Source organism: Poeciliopsis prolifica, unplaced genomic scaffold (genome assembly GCF_027474105.1).
Source record: "Poeciliopsis prolifica strain line A6 unplaced genomic scaffold, Auburn_PproV2 SCAFFOLD005, whole genome shotgun sequence".
Taxonomy (NCBI): domain Eukaryota; kingdom Metazoa; phylum Chordata; class Actinopteri; order Cyprinodontiformes; family Poeciliidae; genus Poeciliopsis; species Poeciliopsis prolifica.
Genome location: NW_026562380.1, coordinates 7,633,295 through 7,649,448, shown reverse-complemented (window position 1 = coordinate 7,649,448; position 16,154 = coordinate 7,633,295). Strand labels below are relative to the sequence as shown.

Here is a 16,154-nt window from a genome sequence, read left to right as displayed (position 1 = left end):
AAGATCCAGTAAAAAGTAAAAAATGTGACTGGCCTGTAGAGACAACATGTTCCTTGAAGAGGATTTTGTTTTTTTGTATTTTCTCACACCCTCAGCTTGCATCAAAGTTACATTGATTATATTTTCAGGTACGGCAATGCTGAGGTGCGCTGGTTGGCACTGAATCAATTATAACATTGCATCAGATGCACAACATTCTCTTGCTCAAATCACTGCCATGCAGGCTTTTCTGTTTGAAAATTGGAAAGTTTGTCTTTGCCTGCATGTTTTTAAAATCTGTAATGTTAGGTGAGATGATGCTTGATGGTAAGCTTGATGGATTAATAATGTCCAGGATTTACACTTTTATATCTCGTTACAGAGAGCCTCTATTGTGAAGATGTAACCACTAACCTAATTTCCCTTGCTTGTCCCTTAATTTGTAAGCATGCTCTTCACTGAAGCGCAAAAAGATACATAATGACCTTGACTGACAATTTTCTGAATCAACAGTCCACTGTTTCTGTGGCAAACTGAGTGCTTTGTCCTTTAAAATTCAATAACTCAGTAAATTCCTGTCTTGTTTATCTAAGCAGAACAATCTTCCCATAATGTTAGGGATATTTGTGACTCTTGAACAAATTGTGACACCAAAAAGATTGCTTCACTGATCTCTCTCGACATGTTGCACTTACTTGATATCCTGGCAGTGCCTTCATCTTCTGAGCTAATCTGACTTTAGGGTGTCCTACTGAAACCCCCTGTTTGGAATAATGAGTCTGATGCATTTACTTTGTGTTTACAGGGAGACCTGGTTTTCTGTATAACAAACAGTCGTAAATGAGACGGAAAACAGCACTGATCATAAAAGGCCCGTATAATAGGTAGCTTCCGAAGGTTAAACTGAAGACCATATTGCAGATGAAAGGAAACCTTTAAACTTCTAGACTAGCGTCTTTGTGCTATTTCACTTACTGTTTAAAAATTGATAGAGCCTTCTCACTTCTCTTTCTGTAGATCTTCATAAATTCAGAAGTCTTTTTCTTCCCCCAAAAAGGACAGGTGCTGTGGATCAGTCAGATCTTTTTCCACACGCAGTGTTTATTACATACTAGATTTTCTACATATCATGAGTGTTTTATTTCAAATTGGTTTGAAAAACAAAAACAAAAACAACTTACATAACCATTTTGTTAATACAAGGTAATGGGACAATGAATAAATGCACACAACCAGACACTCTGTTTTGTCCGATCCTTTCAGATACCTAAGATTTGGATCAAAAATCATAATTAGCGAATATTTTTGGCACATACAAGCATCTTTTGTGCTTATCCCTTAGTGGTTTACAGCAGCAGAGTTGCCAAAGAGCACATAATCTTTATTCATAAATGACTTGATTTGTAATCTAAATACAAAACTCTTCTAAGAAGATTATCTGCACAATGCATGAGAAAACCTTCCATTTAGGGAGATTCAGAATTCATGGCTCAGAGAGATGTTGACACAATTAATCCTAGAACACAACACATTTTGCACATCTATTACCTAAAAAAAGATTTATGGAAAAATTATGGATTAGTGTCAGAAAATAAAAGAAACTCATTCACAATGTTAGCCTTGCACAATTTATTATGCAGCAAGATTTTGTAGGCAACCATGTTTGCATGATAGGTTGTGGTTCTAAATTACGAAAAAGTTCAAAAAAATTCAGGACATTCACAAAATAGAAGACAATTGGTACAGAAGAATGTAAAAGCCTATGTAGAAGACCTTGTATCTCATTACCCTAAATTATAAAATCAATATATGTAGTCCAATAACTTTACCATGCATATGTGAAAACAATAAACAGGCAATTTAACAAACAACTCCAATGTGAAGTGTACACATTTCTCAAACATTGAAAAAACAACGTAAGAATGAATACTTTCAAACCTTACAGGGAAAAGTTTTATAGTTTGAGACCATGAAAAAGTTTATTATAGTTTGAGACCATGAAACTATAAACCTATAAATCATACCAGACCTTTCCAGTATTTCTCAAAGCAGATAAATAATTTTAAGAGCACTTTGTGTTGGCAGAAAAATATTTGCAGCCACACTCTACTTAAAAACAAGCAGTCAATATAAAAAGGAGCTTTTTAACAGGAATATCAAATAAGTGAATGCACCAGTAGTTGCAGTAAATATTATTATTATTACTATTATTATTTTGTGACTGGCAGCATCCAAAACATCTTGTCATACTCTGCTTATCTGTCAATTTTTAAATGAAAATTGCATATTTTGTTGTATTTAATTTTCATTTATTATAATATTCAACCTTAACAGAGAATCCAGTTAATGCTATCAGACATCAAGCAGATGAATACATGTGACATTTTCTCCAAAATAACTGAACCTCTGACTATGGCCCCAGTAAGTACAAAGAATGGACAATTGCAACTAAAATATGAACATTTACCCTCTGCGGCCAGGATACACAATCTAATAACTTTCCCATGTCCTGCAAGATGCTGAATTCCTCATCTGCTTGTTCATTATCAAATGTTTCAAGCTTGTTACAGAGGCTATTGTTATGATATTTTGAACTTTGCCTCTGCCTTAGACAAATTCCTTCTAATGGAAATTTAGATGCTTTTCTGGAGGTTAACTCCACACTCTTGAAATAGACTTTCTGAACAAAGGAATTTATCATCCTTCAAACATCTGTTTTATTAAGAGGAACTCCTGCAGAATGTACTCCTTTTGCACCAGTAGTTCAGCTGCAGCAGAGTTAGTGTAGTGGTCACAGATGCGCTCCAAAACCTCCATAATTCTTCAACATGCTGTCAGCTCCTGGATAGTGAGATGCATTTAGGTCAGTGTCCAGAAATTATGCTTAGATGCTCTCATGGTAATCTTGTTTGATTGAATTAGTTACACATACTCTGAGTATAAAGTTGAAAATGTCTGTCCGCACCAAGTACTTTGAATTCTGTCAAAATAACAGATGGCCGACAGATTTTTCCATCAACGTTTACATACAAAGAAAAAACGAAATACTCAAAGACGGAAAATATTTGGCTAACGTGACCACTGGTGTTACATATGCTATTTGTAACTCTTGTTACAAATAGCATATTTCTTACAGGATATTTAACAAGTGCTGCATATGTGAAGACATTTTGCATCGCAACCCTTCATTAGTAAAAAGCACAATTTGTGCAATTCTGTTGCTTAGCTTTTCCTTTTGCACAGAGCACCTAAATATGTCAGAACTCATCATGTCTGTAAAACAGCTCTAATGAGGCTTCTGGACAAAAATGAAAAAGCAAACAATTGCAAAAGCTAAGCTTAAATGCAACCCAGTATTCTGTCTTCATTTTCTCTCATATCTTCCTAAAAATTGCAAGTCAAGCAGTAAATCCTTATTGTCTGTCACCTGACTTAGATGTCAGGGTTTTTTTTTCTTTGAAAAAAATATAAGAAAAATAAGACATAAACATCACTCACACGCACCAAAGGCTTCTGACTCTGCACAGACATCATTTCATCAGAAGTGCCATGATGCTGAAGAGGCCCTTTTCGACTTCTGGTGATCATAAGCCCTCATTCTCTATTCTGGCTCATCGAGCAGCTGTCCAAACAGAGCTGAGTTTGCTCAGGTACTTGTCCTTGATGGAGAAAGCTGCAGTGTCTTAGTTAACGCTACACACTGTGTTGAGGCAAAGCACGTTGGCTAAATCCTGACCCACTTTTAGTGTCTTTGTGCTTTCAGGATTTAGATCAAGTAATATCCAGGGAGATAAATGTCATACTGCCTAACAGGCTGTGTGGAGTGTGTCATGAGGCAAATGAATTAAGCACATATCAGAGGGAGGGAGAAGGGTGTCTACCTTTTGTAGATGTGTGAAATCCCCCTCCATCCAAAACAATAAGAAATAGATGATCTTCTGCAACAAATATAATGCAGAAGATCATATTGCAAGTGAGGCACTTCAAACATGTTTTGATGTGCCTGCTTCAAAAGGCAACTGAAAAGCTGTTTTGTGAATTAAATTTGATCACAGGAACTCAAAAAGAAGTCAGTTATGAACATTTATTTGAACAGTAGTGACCTTGTCTCGCTTCTATCAATCTCTGACGTTAATTACCGTGTGCCATATTTAGAGGTACAGAGAGCATCATTCATTATGAAGACCCAAGGAAATGACTAGAAGTGAAGCTGTACTGAGCAGCAGGAGGATTTACCAGCAGGGCTGTAAACTGGCTGTGACATTTGGTCAGGACGCTGGCAGTGGGCTCGACTTACTTAATGAACTAACATGTTCCTGTTGGCAGCCCTAAGTGTACCATTTATTACAACAACTGGGGTAAAGACACAGGGTGCAGTCGGTCAGGCCTGAAATCACAGCAGTCGCTAGATGAAAACATCTCACCATTTTAATAATCGGGATTTTCAAAATAAAAATAAAAAAACGGAGGACAATAATAATTTGAAAAATAAGCATTCAATGCATCAATATCTTTCTCAGTGATTATATTTCTAAAGAGGCTATTCACATAAAATTCTCCTCACCACAAACATTATATTCCAGTTACGTCATTACACCAATGAACTAACTGCTCATCATCTTTGGAAAAAAAAACTGGAGTTAAAAATACTTTTCTCGTTAGTACTTACCCTGGGGCGTCCAATTTTATTTCACATAACTTAGTCTGCAGACTTGTGTGAATTATTTTCTAGAACCTGGTGTGAATTTCATGCCAATAGCCCCATAATAATACATTTACTGAGAAAATGTTAACATATTCCATGGTAATTTCTGCTACTTTATCATAATACAACCAAATTGAAGTTTTATGAAAACAATAAAATTCTGTGTCTTTGAAGCTACAAATGCAAACTCTGTAGATTTTAGGAGAAACAGAACTATATAGCCAAAGGATATTATATATTATAGTCTATGCCCATAACAATCAGACTTGAAAGTTTTATAGTCCACCAGGTGTCCCACAAAGTATGCCTGTAAGACAAACAGAGAGGAGATAAACATGTGATGCACGAAAGGCACATGCCAGAAGAATATTCACTGTCTATATTTACACAAATCCTTTGCCATTCATATAATTGTTTCAAATTCTTGCTGAAATCAAAAGTCATTAGCCGTATGTGGGACTAACGCATAGTTTGTTAAGATAATTTGGGAACAAAAACATGTGAAATCATTTTGTGACAGACTGGAATTGCCAGATTGCATTTTCAGGCACCAACTAAATCCTGCAGGGATCTGAAAAACTGCTGCATCTTTCCTCATAACTGGCAGGAATGATGACAAGGCTGACACACTGATGATGGAGTCAGACAAACCAGTTAGCCTCAAAATGAGCTGCAGTACAGTATATTCCAATAGCATCATTCCAACCAACACCAGCAGGGAAGAAGACAAAAAAAATCTCAAAAGACTTTCACATTCTCTGTAACAACTGAGAAATGTGTTTGTTTGTCTGAATGGTAGAACTTGGGGAAAATGTCAATCAGTCCAGTGGAAATGCTTCAGAATCCATGTTACAAACAGTCAAAAGGAGTTTGACTAGAATAATATTTAATAAAGCCAACAAATCATGTGAAAACTTGATTCTTTATATTGATCACAGTTGTTTACTACCACATTCACTTGGTACTGTCAGTATAACCGTATCTCTGTGACAACAATTACCTGGATTTTCACGTCGTTCCACAAAGGGATGTAAACAATATATACGTACATGATGAGTAAATCTATATACGGCTGGCTATTTTCGCTAAAACAGTTCAAAATGGACTATTTAGATTATATTTCTTCTTTTAATCACATCATGTGTTCTTTTGTGTTGTCTTGCGGGTCAAAAGTGTCTCACTAGCATGTTTAGCTGTCAAAAAAATACCCTAAACAACCTTTTTCCAACTTGAAATTTTATGACAATTGACTCCATCATTAGAAAAAGTGATACTTTGTTTTTGTGTATGTTTCCATAAACCTTTACTGTATAAAAGAAAAAGTATGACAGTTGGTGTTTTGTAAAAAGAAAAGAAAAATGTAATACTGTTGATCGTCTTTTTGTATTGTGTAACCAAAAAAAAAAACCTGATAAAAATGAATTAAATTGATAAATAACAGATTGTTTCATCAAGTAAAATAGATTTTGGATTTAAAATGACGAGTAAATGTAAGTAAACTGCTTTATTTTGGAGCTTTTGTTAGGGTCATTTTTGACCCGCTGAGCAAGGGGAGTAAACAGAATCTTAAGATCGCATGAGTAACCTTGTGCAATCTTTCAATCCAACTACAAACAACACAACAATTTAGCATATTTTCTTGTTGTATTTTTACAATAATGGTTTACAAAGTTTTCCAAACAAGAATGCAACAATCTCTTCAAATGGATTTTTATGAGTATGATAAATAACACTTGTGTCCTTGGTTTGTAGCAGTCTGAGCCTTCGGGTCTGACATTTGGGCTGGGTGAGCATCAACTGCGACTCAGTAATTCCCCTCGATCCACTGGCTGTCTCTTTGCGAATCCCCTGGTTATAATCTGTCAACTAACGTACAACATCCAGGGTGACATTTTTGTATGGAGATGCAGCTTTTAGCCCGACACAATCAGCTCGTCCTTGAAATGGATACAGAGGTAGGCTAAAGCTCCTCACTGTCACCTAAACCTTTGCAAACAAGCGTTTATCATGTTGTTATGAGCAATAAGGGTGCAATTATTAAAGGAAATAAAAACACTCAGCATAAGACTTGGCAGGCATCATTTATTTGTTTCCAGTTGCTTAGCAAAACTGGCGAGTGCGTAATGCTGCAGACGGAGAACGCCTCGCTCTCTAGCAGCCAGTCTGAACTCAGGAGCAGATGGTGTCATTACATGACCACAGAATGTGTTGGTATTAGCTCAAGCTGTGGGAGGTTTATTATCAATCATACATATTTATTTTCATTTTACTTTCAGAGGACATGTCATTACGAACAACTCCATAGACAAATCTGCATAGGAATAAGAAGAAATTTTTGTTGTTGTATTTTGTTCTTTGAAGGGAAAATTTATAGAAAGAAACAAATAAATCTGTAACAATAATCATATCAGGACTATTCAGTGGCTACAGTCTGAAGAGCTTCTTGCATGAGTGGTGCCTTGCTTTTAAGGGGCTTTAAGGGGCTACACATCCAAACACAAACCCACTTAGTCTTAATTTCACCAATATGCCTTTTCTGACAGGAACACTTTAAAGTGGCCCAGCCAATTCTGGCTTAAACGGAACATAATCTGTGGTGGGAGCTTAAGATCAGGGTAACAGCAAGGATGAATTTCAACATTAAAGTTATAAAAGGGATAATAAGTTTGGCCTACTTTTTAAATAATTGTTTTTATCTAGTTTAAATAAAACATTGAAAATCTATTTTGAAACTCTTCACATCATATTTCCTTCTATGTGAAGAAAATGCCTTGGTTAAACAAAAGTAATTTTAATTTCAAATCTGCCTGTGGCATGGCTTGATCATGATTTAATCTGCTGAAAATACATAGAATGCATAGCTCCTTTGATATGATAATGGAAGTAATTTTAGATTTCACTTCCTTACCTGTGGGTCTTCCATCATGTCTCACATTGGATTTTCCTCCGAAGTCTGCTTCTGTCTCTGTCTGATTAATTAACAAAAACGGAGCCCATAGTTTATTCTTTACAGAAACAAAATTGTAACAGTGGTTTGTTATTAAATATCAGTGTGCATATTTTTAAGGTTGGCGTGACATCTCAAAAACATCGCCAGAGGTGATAGAGTTGGCAAGGGAACAAAACAAACAGCTGCCAGTGTTTTATTGTGCCCCAGGCTCCTGGCCAGGCCTGCCCTAATGGACAAGAATCACTGCCGAGCCCATGCATGGATTGATGGCAAAGTGATGAAATGCCAGCTCCATAGACCGTAAGCACCTTAGGATGTATTCTTTGTACAAAAAAATAAAATAAAACCTGCTTTATTTATGTATTTTTATTAAACTATTTTATTTGTATCTGAGAGGAGCTTTATCTGCAGCATTCAGTTGAAAGTGATCCATGGACATCCATGGCAAATTTGTGGATTTTTATTTGGCTGATTTGCTGTTGGAGGAAGGTTTGTTATGAAAATGAAGCAGACCATGTTTCTGGCATCCACTGATGCATGGACCACTTCCAAACCGCAGGTGCAACTAAAGTTTTAGCTGAAACTTGAAGGAACAATTCCTTTTTGTATCAAGAACAATTATCAACACGGAGTTGAAAACTATAGTTTAGGCATTTAAATCCTTTATTTTGTCTTATTTTTTAGCAATTAGGAAACACATATTTGACAAACAATCCTCTATAAATCACATCCACTCTATTTGTGTTGTCTTTGTATCAAGCTCTGTTATTTTCCTTTCTGAGCAGCTTTTTTGTTTCTTTACTTGCTTTCTTCCTCAAACTTTATAGAATAAGGAGAGCTATTGTATTGTGGCACACAATTGTTTCCAACAAGTGAGAATGAACCTTGAAAAATAGTCTTTGTGGCAACATGACACATTCAAGTCCAAACGAAAGAGACATTCAATTAAATATTAATTAAGCTTACGAAATAATTGAAACAAGTCAACAAAAGACGGTGGGTTATTGTTTTGAAGGTGTCTTACGAAACAATGAATAACCTACCCAAGAATTTTCTCTTTGGATGAAGATGAAAATGTGTGAAGGGAATCTTCCATCTTGAATCTGTCTTCTTTGTGCCCTTCATAAAAATACACACACACAAAAAAAACAATTGTACAAAAACTCTTTGGTCAAAACAAAATGCATAAGATCCAAGAGGAAGTGCAGGCAGGAGCTCTGGATGTATGGAGCATTGAGTGAAACAGAGCTGCCCTTCTGTTACCGTGGCAGATGGTTGAAAGAGGACTACAACACCCATGTATGTTATTAAAACAATATTGTTTATGTCATCAAAGCAGATGACATTAACAACGTTTTAATAATTAACACAATATTTAAGGAGCAGGAATGACAAAGCATTTTGAGTTAGTAGAATTAATACTGAGAGTCTACATAATATTTTATAAATAGTTTAGAGATAATCATCCAAAAATTTTAATTTCACATATTTGATTTTATTGCTCATTTATATTCAGAAGAGTTTATGTTACATCTTGTTGACATTGATTGTGTTTCTGATCCTAGTTTGTGAAAACTGAATCCACTAAGAGTTTATTTTATGATCAGGATCAGACAAAAGAACTACTGTATTAGTGACTCACTAGAAATGGATGTTATTTTTCAGTTATATAACTACTTTTCTTTACAGCAAGCTCTGAGCTGAGAATGAAAAGAATTATTTAAATCACTGGCTGTCAAAGTGGGAAAAAAAACTCTTACAAAGTCAAGTATGTATTGATGCACAGAAGCAACCAAAAAAGCTTTTTTTTATTGATCTATACCTTTTTATTATTACTATTATTAGTTTTTTTTTCTCTAACATTTTTCTCAACTAGTGTTTTCTACAAAGTTAAAGTGGAAACATATCTGGATCATACCTTGATCTTGGGTGCACATATTTGTTCATTTTTATCTTTAATAATTTCATGCTGCATGTAAAAATCTTTCAGTTTTGCTTAGCAGTTTAGAACATTAATATTGTTGCTTACTGCTACTATTCCAAAGTGCAGCATCTAATCAAGCTATTAATGGATGTCACAGATAGAGCAGTCAAACCAAACTGCACCGGTACAAGTGAAATTTACCCACAAAATAAAACTGACGCTGCATCCTTTGCTCTGGTGGCTTTGAGCATAAATCTTGTTGTGTGTTATCAGCACATTTGTGCAGCTTCGGCACGAGGCCTTACATACATTTTCAAAAAGGAGTACTCATTTAAATCAAGGTTTGTCTAGCAGTTGATGAATTATGAATAGGTCAGCAAGCATGTAGCCTTGGGGATTACTTTTTACAGAATTTGCAGAATTACCTGACAATATTTAGAGAGAAAAATGCACAGACAAATGCAGAAAACAAAGATGCAATACCTGGTCCGTACAGAACAAAAAGAGGCAGGGATTATCTTAATAAAAAGATTGCAGTAGGAGTTCATCAGGTTCTCTTTAGGATTATATAATGCTTTTGTGAATTGGTGTGTTATGAAATAGAAATACTAACGCTTCCCCCAATGTAGTTACCAGCTTGAAAAGGAAATAATAAAAAAAAAAACATGAGTCAAAAGTCCTGCTTTTGTTATGCTATGCTTCTTTGTCTTAGTAGTTTCTAACAGATTTTATATCTTTGCATTTCCAAAGGCATAAAAAGAGACAAATGTGAAAATGTGATCACAAATGTTTCTACTCACCTGCAGTGTTTCTCTGTGCTTTGATGACAGCACATTACGGTGTTTTTCAGTATCTATAAAAAAGAGCAGATCATTGGTATAAAGTATGCATAAACTGATATTGCAAATATTTAGGCTATCAGCCTGCATGCGGTGTAAAGTGTCTACAAAGTACAGATACATCTACATAATATGATTGTGGAAAAAAAGTAAACCAATTCAAGGTTAACATAAAAGACATTTAATGAGAAATGTATTTATTTCTCAGGGGTGATGAGAAAGTTAGCCGAACATTATTTTAGAGCTTTTTAATTTAATTTAATTTTTCTTTTATTTCAGTTTAGCTGAATCTCTTACGTGTGTGGTTAGAGCGAGATTAATCGAGGGAGATTAATCTTTCGGTTAAAACGAGCAGGTTTACTTTTTTTTTTTTTAAGTTGATGGTTAAATTAGGATTAGCATTAAGGTTACCTGTTTAGTGTTTAGTCTTCCTTTTAGTCCCATCATCTACAGTCTTTAATCAGAGTCAGGCTTCGGGTGTGCTAATCACAGAGGTGTTTACAACACGCAGAAATCGCATGGAAGAAATGCACAAACAGAAGGAGTTTAGCAGAGACACTGAGATGTTGGTTAGGTTTGTTCCCTTAAGCAAACAAGCAGAGTATCAGTATATAGATCCCTTAATTAGCTGGACATATTTAAGGCAATATTATGATATATATGAGAGGAGTTCTTACCTCTATAAAATTCCATAAGAAAGTCAGTGTGAATCAATATGTTTATTCACTTCAGAGACTGGATTGCAAGAAAACAGGTATTAGTTTTAAGTAGAGATCAAATATTCATATTGGGCAAGTTGAAGTTTTCTTTATTAAACATTATAGCTGGTGTCTGACAGAAATCTACAAAAAATAATGAATGAAGGAATCAAAATTAAAAGAAAAAATTGATTTGCAGCTTGGTTATCTCCTATTTATTAAGTATTCCACTCAGGATTTAGGTTTTAAGTTATTTTTATTAAATACTTTATGTACAAATACAGATTACACACAGAACAAAGCACAGTTTATGAATTACACACTGTGATGAATGCTTTCAGTCCAAATAATAAGGATGTGTTTTTCAATAGTCCCTAATTTTACAATAAAACCAGGAGTAACTTTTATTTCTGGTGTCAGTTACTTTTATGTTACGCTTTAAATTAAGGAGGGGAACCTGGTTATTGAAATATTTAGAGTTCAAAATGTTGAACAATTTTTTAAAGAAACGTTTAGCTCATTAAGACATTTTACATTCAGCTCTTTGATTCTTGGAAGACTGGTTTCCATTTGTTGCTTTAAAGCAGTCTTTTATGTCAACTCTTTTCAAAGGAATGTGTTGTTTTTATTGGTTTGCTCCCGTGGTGATATTTCTGTAAAATTAAGCACCTGATGAAATGACCAGGAAAGGTGCATGTCCACATTAGTCTTCAAAGAACACAATTTTCCTGAACATATTTGTTTTATGTAGTCCAAACTAATGAAGGTGTCTTGGTCATGTCACTTAATTTTACAATAAACTTGTGCTACACTGGTCGAAAACATCTTAAGTTGTGCTACAATCTGAAGTCCTTATCCTTTAATTTTGTCAAGTCAGCAGGTGAGAATTTTCCTACTTCTATGATATTAGGGGAAGGATTCCAGTATTCCTATGAATTACACTTTGTTAATAGTGTAATATAAAAATCAAGATGGCAACAGTAAAAGTGCATCTGTTGGAACATTAAAAGTGCATCTGTTTCTGTAAAAATAAGTCAATTGCTCTAAAATGTAAAAGTTCTATTTAGGACTGGATGATTAAAATAAAATATAATCTTCTTAGAGTGTTGAATCCTATGATTTACATGCATGTTGCATGCTCCTTTTTTTCTATATCTTCTTCTTCACTTAATGTATCTTATTTTGAATTGGGGTATTTTAATTTATACTCCGTTCAACTTCAAATTAAATTGTGATATTTCAATTTATAGAATGCAGAATGTGAATAGAGGAGATATTAAAAGTATGAAATAACTAAAATGGATGGAGTCAGCCATTTCTACAACAATCAACTGAATGTCAAATAACTCTACTGTGGTCTAAAGAATTAATCCGTTCGAGCCAGACTGGTGGAAACAAAACATTCCACTGTTTACTACTCTCAAGTGGGGATCCTGTAGTGAAAACAGCAACAGTACGCACAGATCTTTTTATTTATTTGTGGGAATGCATGTTTACTGTCCATTTATAAGCTCTCACACTGACAGCAGTACCATAAAGGCAGGTGGCTACTCGCAATGCACGAATTTAATAGCTGACTTACAAAGTCTAGTTGAAAGTAATAAAGAAGTTGGAAACCGGAGGTGCAGCTGTGGCATTCATTGCAAGGTAATTACAAAATGGATAATTAACACATTGATACCTGAATGTATTGTGAAGCTGTTTCTGTTATGTTTAAATTATCCAAAAGACTTTTGGAAATATATGATGAAACACTTTATTTTTCTAACATGATTATCACTGAATATGTTCCCAATTAGACAGTGACATCAAATGATAATAAGAGAGAGCAACACCTTATGTTCCAGTGAAACAGGTGACACCTGTGCTTTACTTCATATAACAACATGTTCTGTGTCATTAGGAAGCATTATCTTTTGGTGTTATGTTACTTTTCCCCCATCCTCCTGTGCAACTGCTTGTTTTATTTGTGTCAATGTGGGAACAACTGACTGGCCAAAATGGGATTTTTCACAGCCTTTGTGAACATTTTTTTGCTTTTCAGCTCCTGTCTCTGAATATTTTAATGATGCTGACACACAAGCAGAACAAAAACGACAGCCTACTAAAACGTAGGAGGTTGAAGTCACCACTTTCGCAATGACTGCATGACTATGTCTGGTTCGGTGAAAAGAGTAGGGGCTCGGCTTGTGAAACTTTAATAACAACTCCAATGAAGCCAATAAATGGAAACCAATCTGTTACAATCACACATATACTCTGAACGAACAAGTCCGTCAAAATTGTGAAATTTCTGCAATAGGGACAATTGAGTTAATTTAGAACTAATTTAAGAACAATCTTCTTGCATATGTGTGAGTACGTCTAAAGGTAAAAAAGAGACTTGATTGTGTATGATTTTATTCACACATCAGAATATTATTGATCATATCTTTTTTATTTTTATTTTAAAATTTGATGATGAGATAGAGAAAGTTACATTTCCTTTTTTTTTTTTTGAAAAAGTTGAAAAAAGGTTTCAAAAGAGAATTGGAGGTCACAAATCTGGAGCACCTTCAGTATCTACCATAGGGATGTTTTCTGTAGCCTCCTCTTGTCAGGTGTAAAGCTGGAGCTTTGAGAATGGGTCTGGGGCTTGTCCACTCTTCTTCTGTGGGAATATACCACATTCACTTTTGTGAAAACTAAATCTCTCAAAACATATGGTGCACATATGTATTGAACTCTGCCGTCTCATGGAATATTTCAGCACAGAAAATAAATTACATCCTGGGAAATACAGGGTTCTCTCACAGCAGGAAATTACTGTCATAACCGTTTTTTCCTCTACTGGACCAGTACTGAGATTAGACTGTCAGAGACTCCTTCCTTGAAGGCAAATTACATAAAGTTGGCCACCTTTGCTATGGCACACTGCACTGTTTTCAAATAAAAGTGTTTATGAAGCAGAAAATCAAACTATTGGCTGCTTGGTTTTCCTTTGGTCTGACCTCAACACCCCAGTGCTTGAATTCATTGTGCTGAAAATAACTGAACCTGCAAAAAGACAGCGACAATCAGCTAACCACTGATTTCATTAGATCTTACAAATGGAATTCAAATAATATTTTATACTTACAGGGCATATTTTCAACATTAATAGATCTTTTATTTCCCAATGGTACTTAAGCTTGTAGAACACAACAGTCAAATTCAGCTCCTTGTTAAAAAAATTTTAAAATATGATAAAATAAACATGTGAAAATTATATCGTTGCTTGCCACTTTGCTGCTCTGCACTGCAAGACAATTAAGGATATTTCAATTTTATGACACAAAAATGAAATATATATATATATATATATATATATATATATATATATATATATATATATATATATATCAAAACTGTTACGCTATTATCATTGTCATGCAAACTTTATGCTCACAAACCACACCCTTAGTCATCTCACAGTTTGGCTAATTACTCCCTGCTCTGTCCGAAGCTTTTGGGGAGGGGTTGGATCTGCAAAAATTTTTTGGTCACAGAAAAAGCATGTTTTAAAATTAAAAATTAGTGAAAAGATTCATTATGATGTATCTGTTTTTTAATACTTTAAAAAATTATTTTAAGTTTTCTGACTCTTGCATAAGAAAAATTAAAGTTTCTATTGCTGCAGTTTCAAATATGCTATTCTAGAAAACCATGTCTTTGGACTTGAAGAAGTCTAAAGATCATGTAGTTTGGAGAAGCATCCAAGAATGATTCATATGCACATAACAGAGGTTAGCTCTATAGAAAAAAAAAAGGCTTTAAGGGCAAAACACCCAAAAGGAAAAACAGCTTGTAGCCTCATGAGCTTCCACTGGCACATTCACAGTTTCACAGTTTTAGTTAAATGCAGCTTGCAGTCAGGTATCGTAGGAGGGGTGATGCGTAGAGGAGCGGCTCCCTGGGTCAGGAAGTGGGCTGCAGGGCTTTTTTCTTTGTCTCTTGGTTGGTTTTAATAACAGTGTAGCAGCTGTTCGGGCTGCAGAAACTGCCAGAATGTTTTTAACATCCTACATTATACTTGTGAATATAGCTAATTACCTGAAAGAATAGTGGAAAATTACAATAGTTTTTTTTCTGCTTCTTGACAAGAAAAACAGTGCTAATTTCAAATATATTACCAGGCCTAGACTTTTCCCAGTGCAAGCATTAAGAATAGCAGCTAAATTGTATTTTAATTTTATGATTGGTCTTGATAAGTCTAGGAATGAGCTACACAGTAGGGAAAGTTTACTCGATAAAGAACTCAATTAATCAGCCTCAAAGTTGCAGAATAATTTTTATTGATGGGCTAATCAAATAATCAACCCCCTTTTCAGCTCTAATAAAGGGTTTTGTTGAACTTTTTCTAAATTAAATAGTCTACACTGGGTCCTTGTCAGAAGAAAATGGTGAGAGTGACTATAGTTCATGAAACAAACTGCTTTTTAACAGCAAGTAAGCCACACTTACCATAGCTGTTGTACGATTCATCACTGGTCCCGTGTCCATGTTCATAATATTCTGAAATGCTATAATAAACACACAAAGAAAAACATTCAGGATAAATCTGCAAATTTGCAGCAGAAAATTTCAAGCCCTAATAGATATTTGGAATTATGAAGCTTGCTAAATTTGACCCCCATGTGACAGACCAACAAAAAGTGGTGCATAATTGTGAAGTGGCAGTAAAATAATACATTCTTTTACATTCAAAATTCTTTTTAATTAAAAAACGACTGGCTGTTTTGGGTCTCAGTCCCCCTGAGTCAATCCTTTGTGGTACTCTCTTTTGTTGAATTACATTTATAGTTTGTTTAAGTTTCTATTGGCTTTATACAGCTACACTGAATTATTTTACTTAATACAAAAAGAAAGTCAAGTGTGCTGCCAAAGTGTGTTTTAATTGAATATTTTTTTTTTGCAAAAGTCTAGACATTTAACTTTTTACATAGCATTACAACAATTAACATACAGAAATAATGTAGTCTACAACACAAAATGGGCCTTGATAATTTGTCAAAACACAACAGTTGTGCCAGATTTGATT

General features: G+C 34.7%; 1 protein-coding gene across 5 annotated transcripts in view; it reads right to left on the bottom strand.

The window, feature by feature from the left end:
* Nucleotides 1-1,113: 1,113 nt before the first annotated feature.
* khdrbs2 (KH domain containing, RNA binding, signal transduction associated 2) overlaps nucleotides 1,114-16,154 on the bottom strand; it is an 82,723-nt gene continuing 67,682 nt past the window's right edge. For 2 of the 5 annotated variants that reach the window (XM_055029831.1, XM_055029833.1), the window contains 6 exons: nucleotides 15,578-15,636; nucleotides 13,662-13,745; nucleotides 10,359-10,411; nucleotides 8,678-8,753; nucleotides 7,593-7,653; nucleotides 1,114-4,991 (listed from right to left, as the gene is read on the bottom strand). In XM_055029831.1, the coding sequence (XP_054885806.1) occupies nucleotides 7,607-7,653; nucleotides 8,678-8,753; nucleotides 10,359-10,411; nucleotides 13,662-13,745; nucleotides 15,578-15,636 (319 nt within the window). In that variant the 3' untranslated portion in view covers nucleotides 1,114-4,991; nucleotides 7,593-7,606. Of the gene's footprint in view, nucleotides 4,992-7,592; nucleotides 7,654-8,677; nucleotides 8,754-10,358; nucleotides 10,412-10,841; nucleotides 11,133-13,648; nucleotides 13,746-15,577; nucleotides 15,637-16,154 lie in introns of those variants that run through there. The other 3 variants (XR_008605962.1, XR_008605963.1, XM_055029834.1) reach the window with 2 other exon arrangements.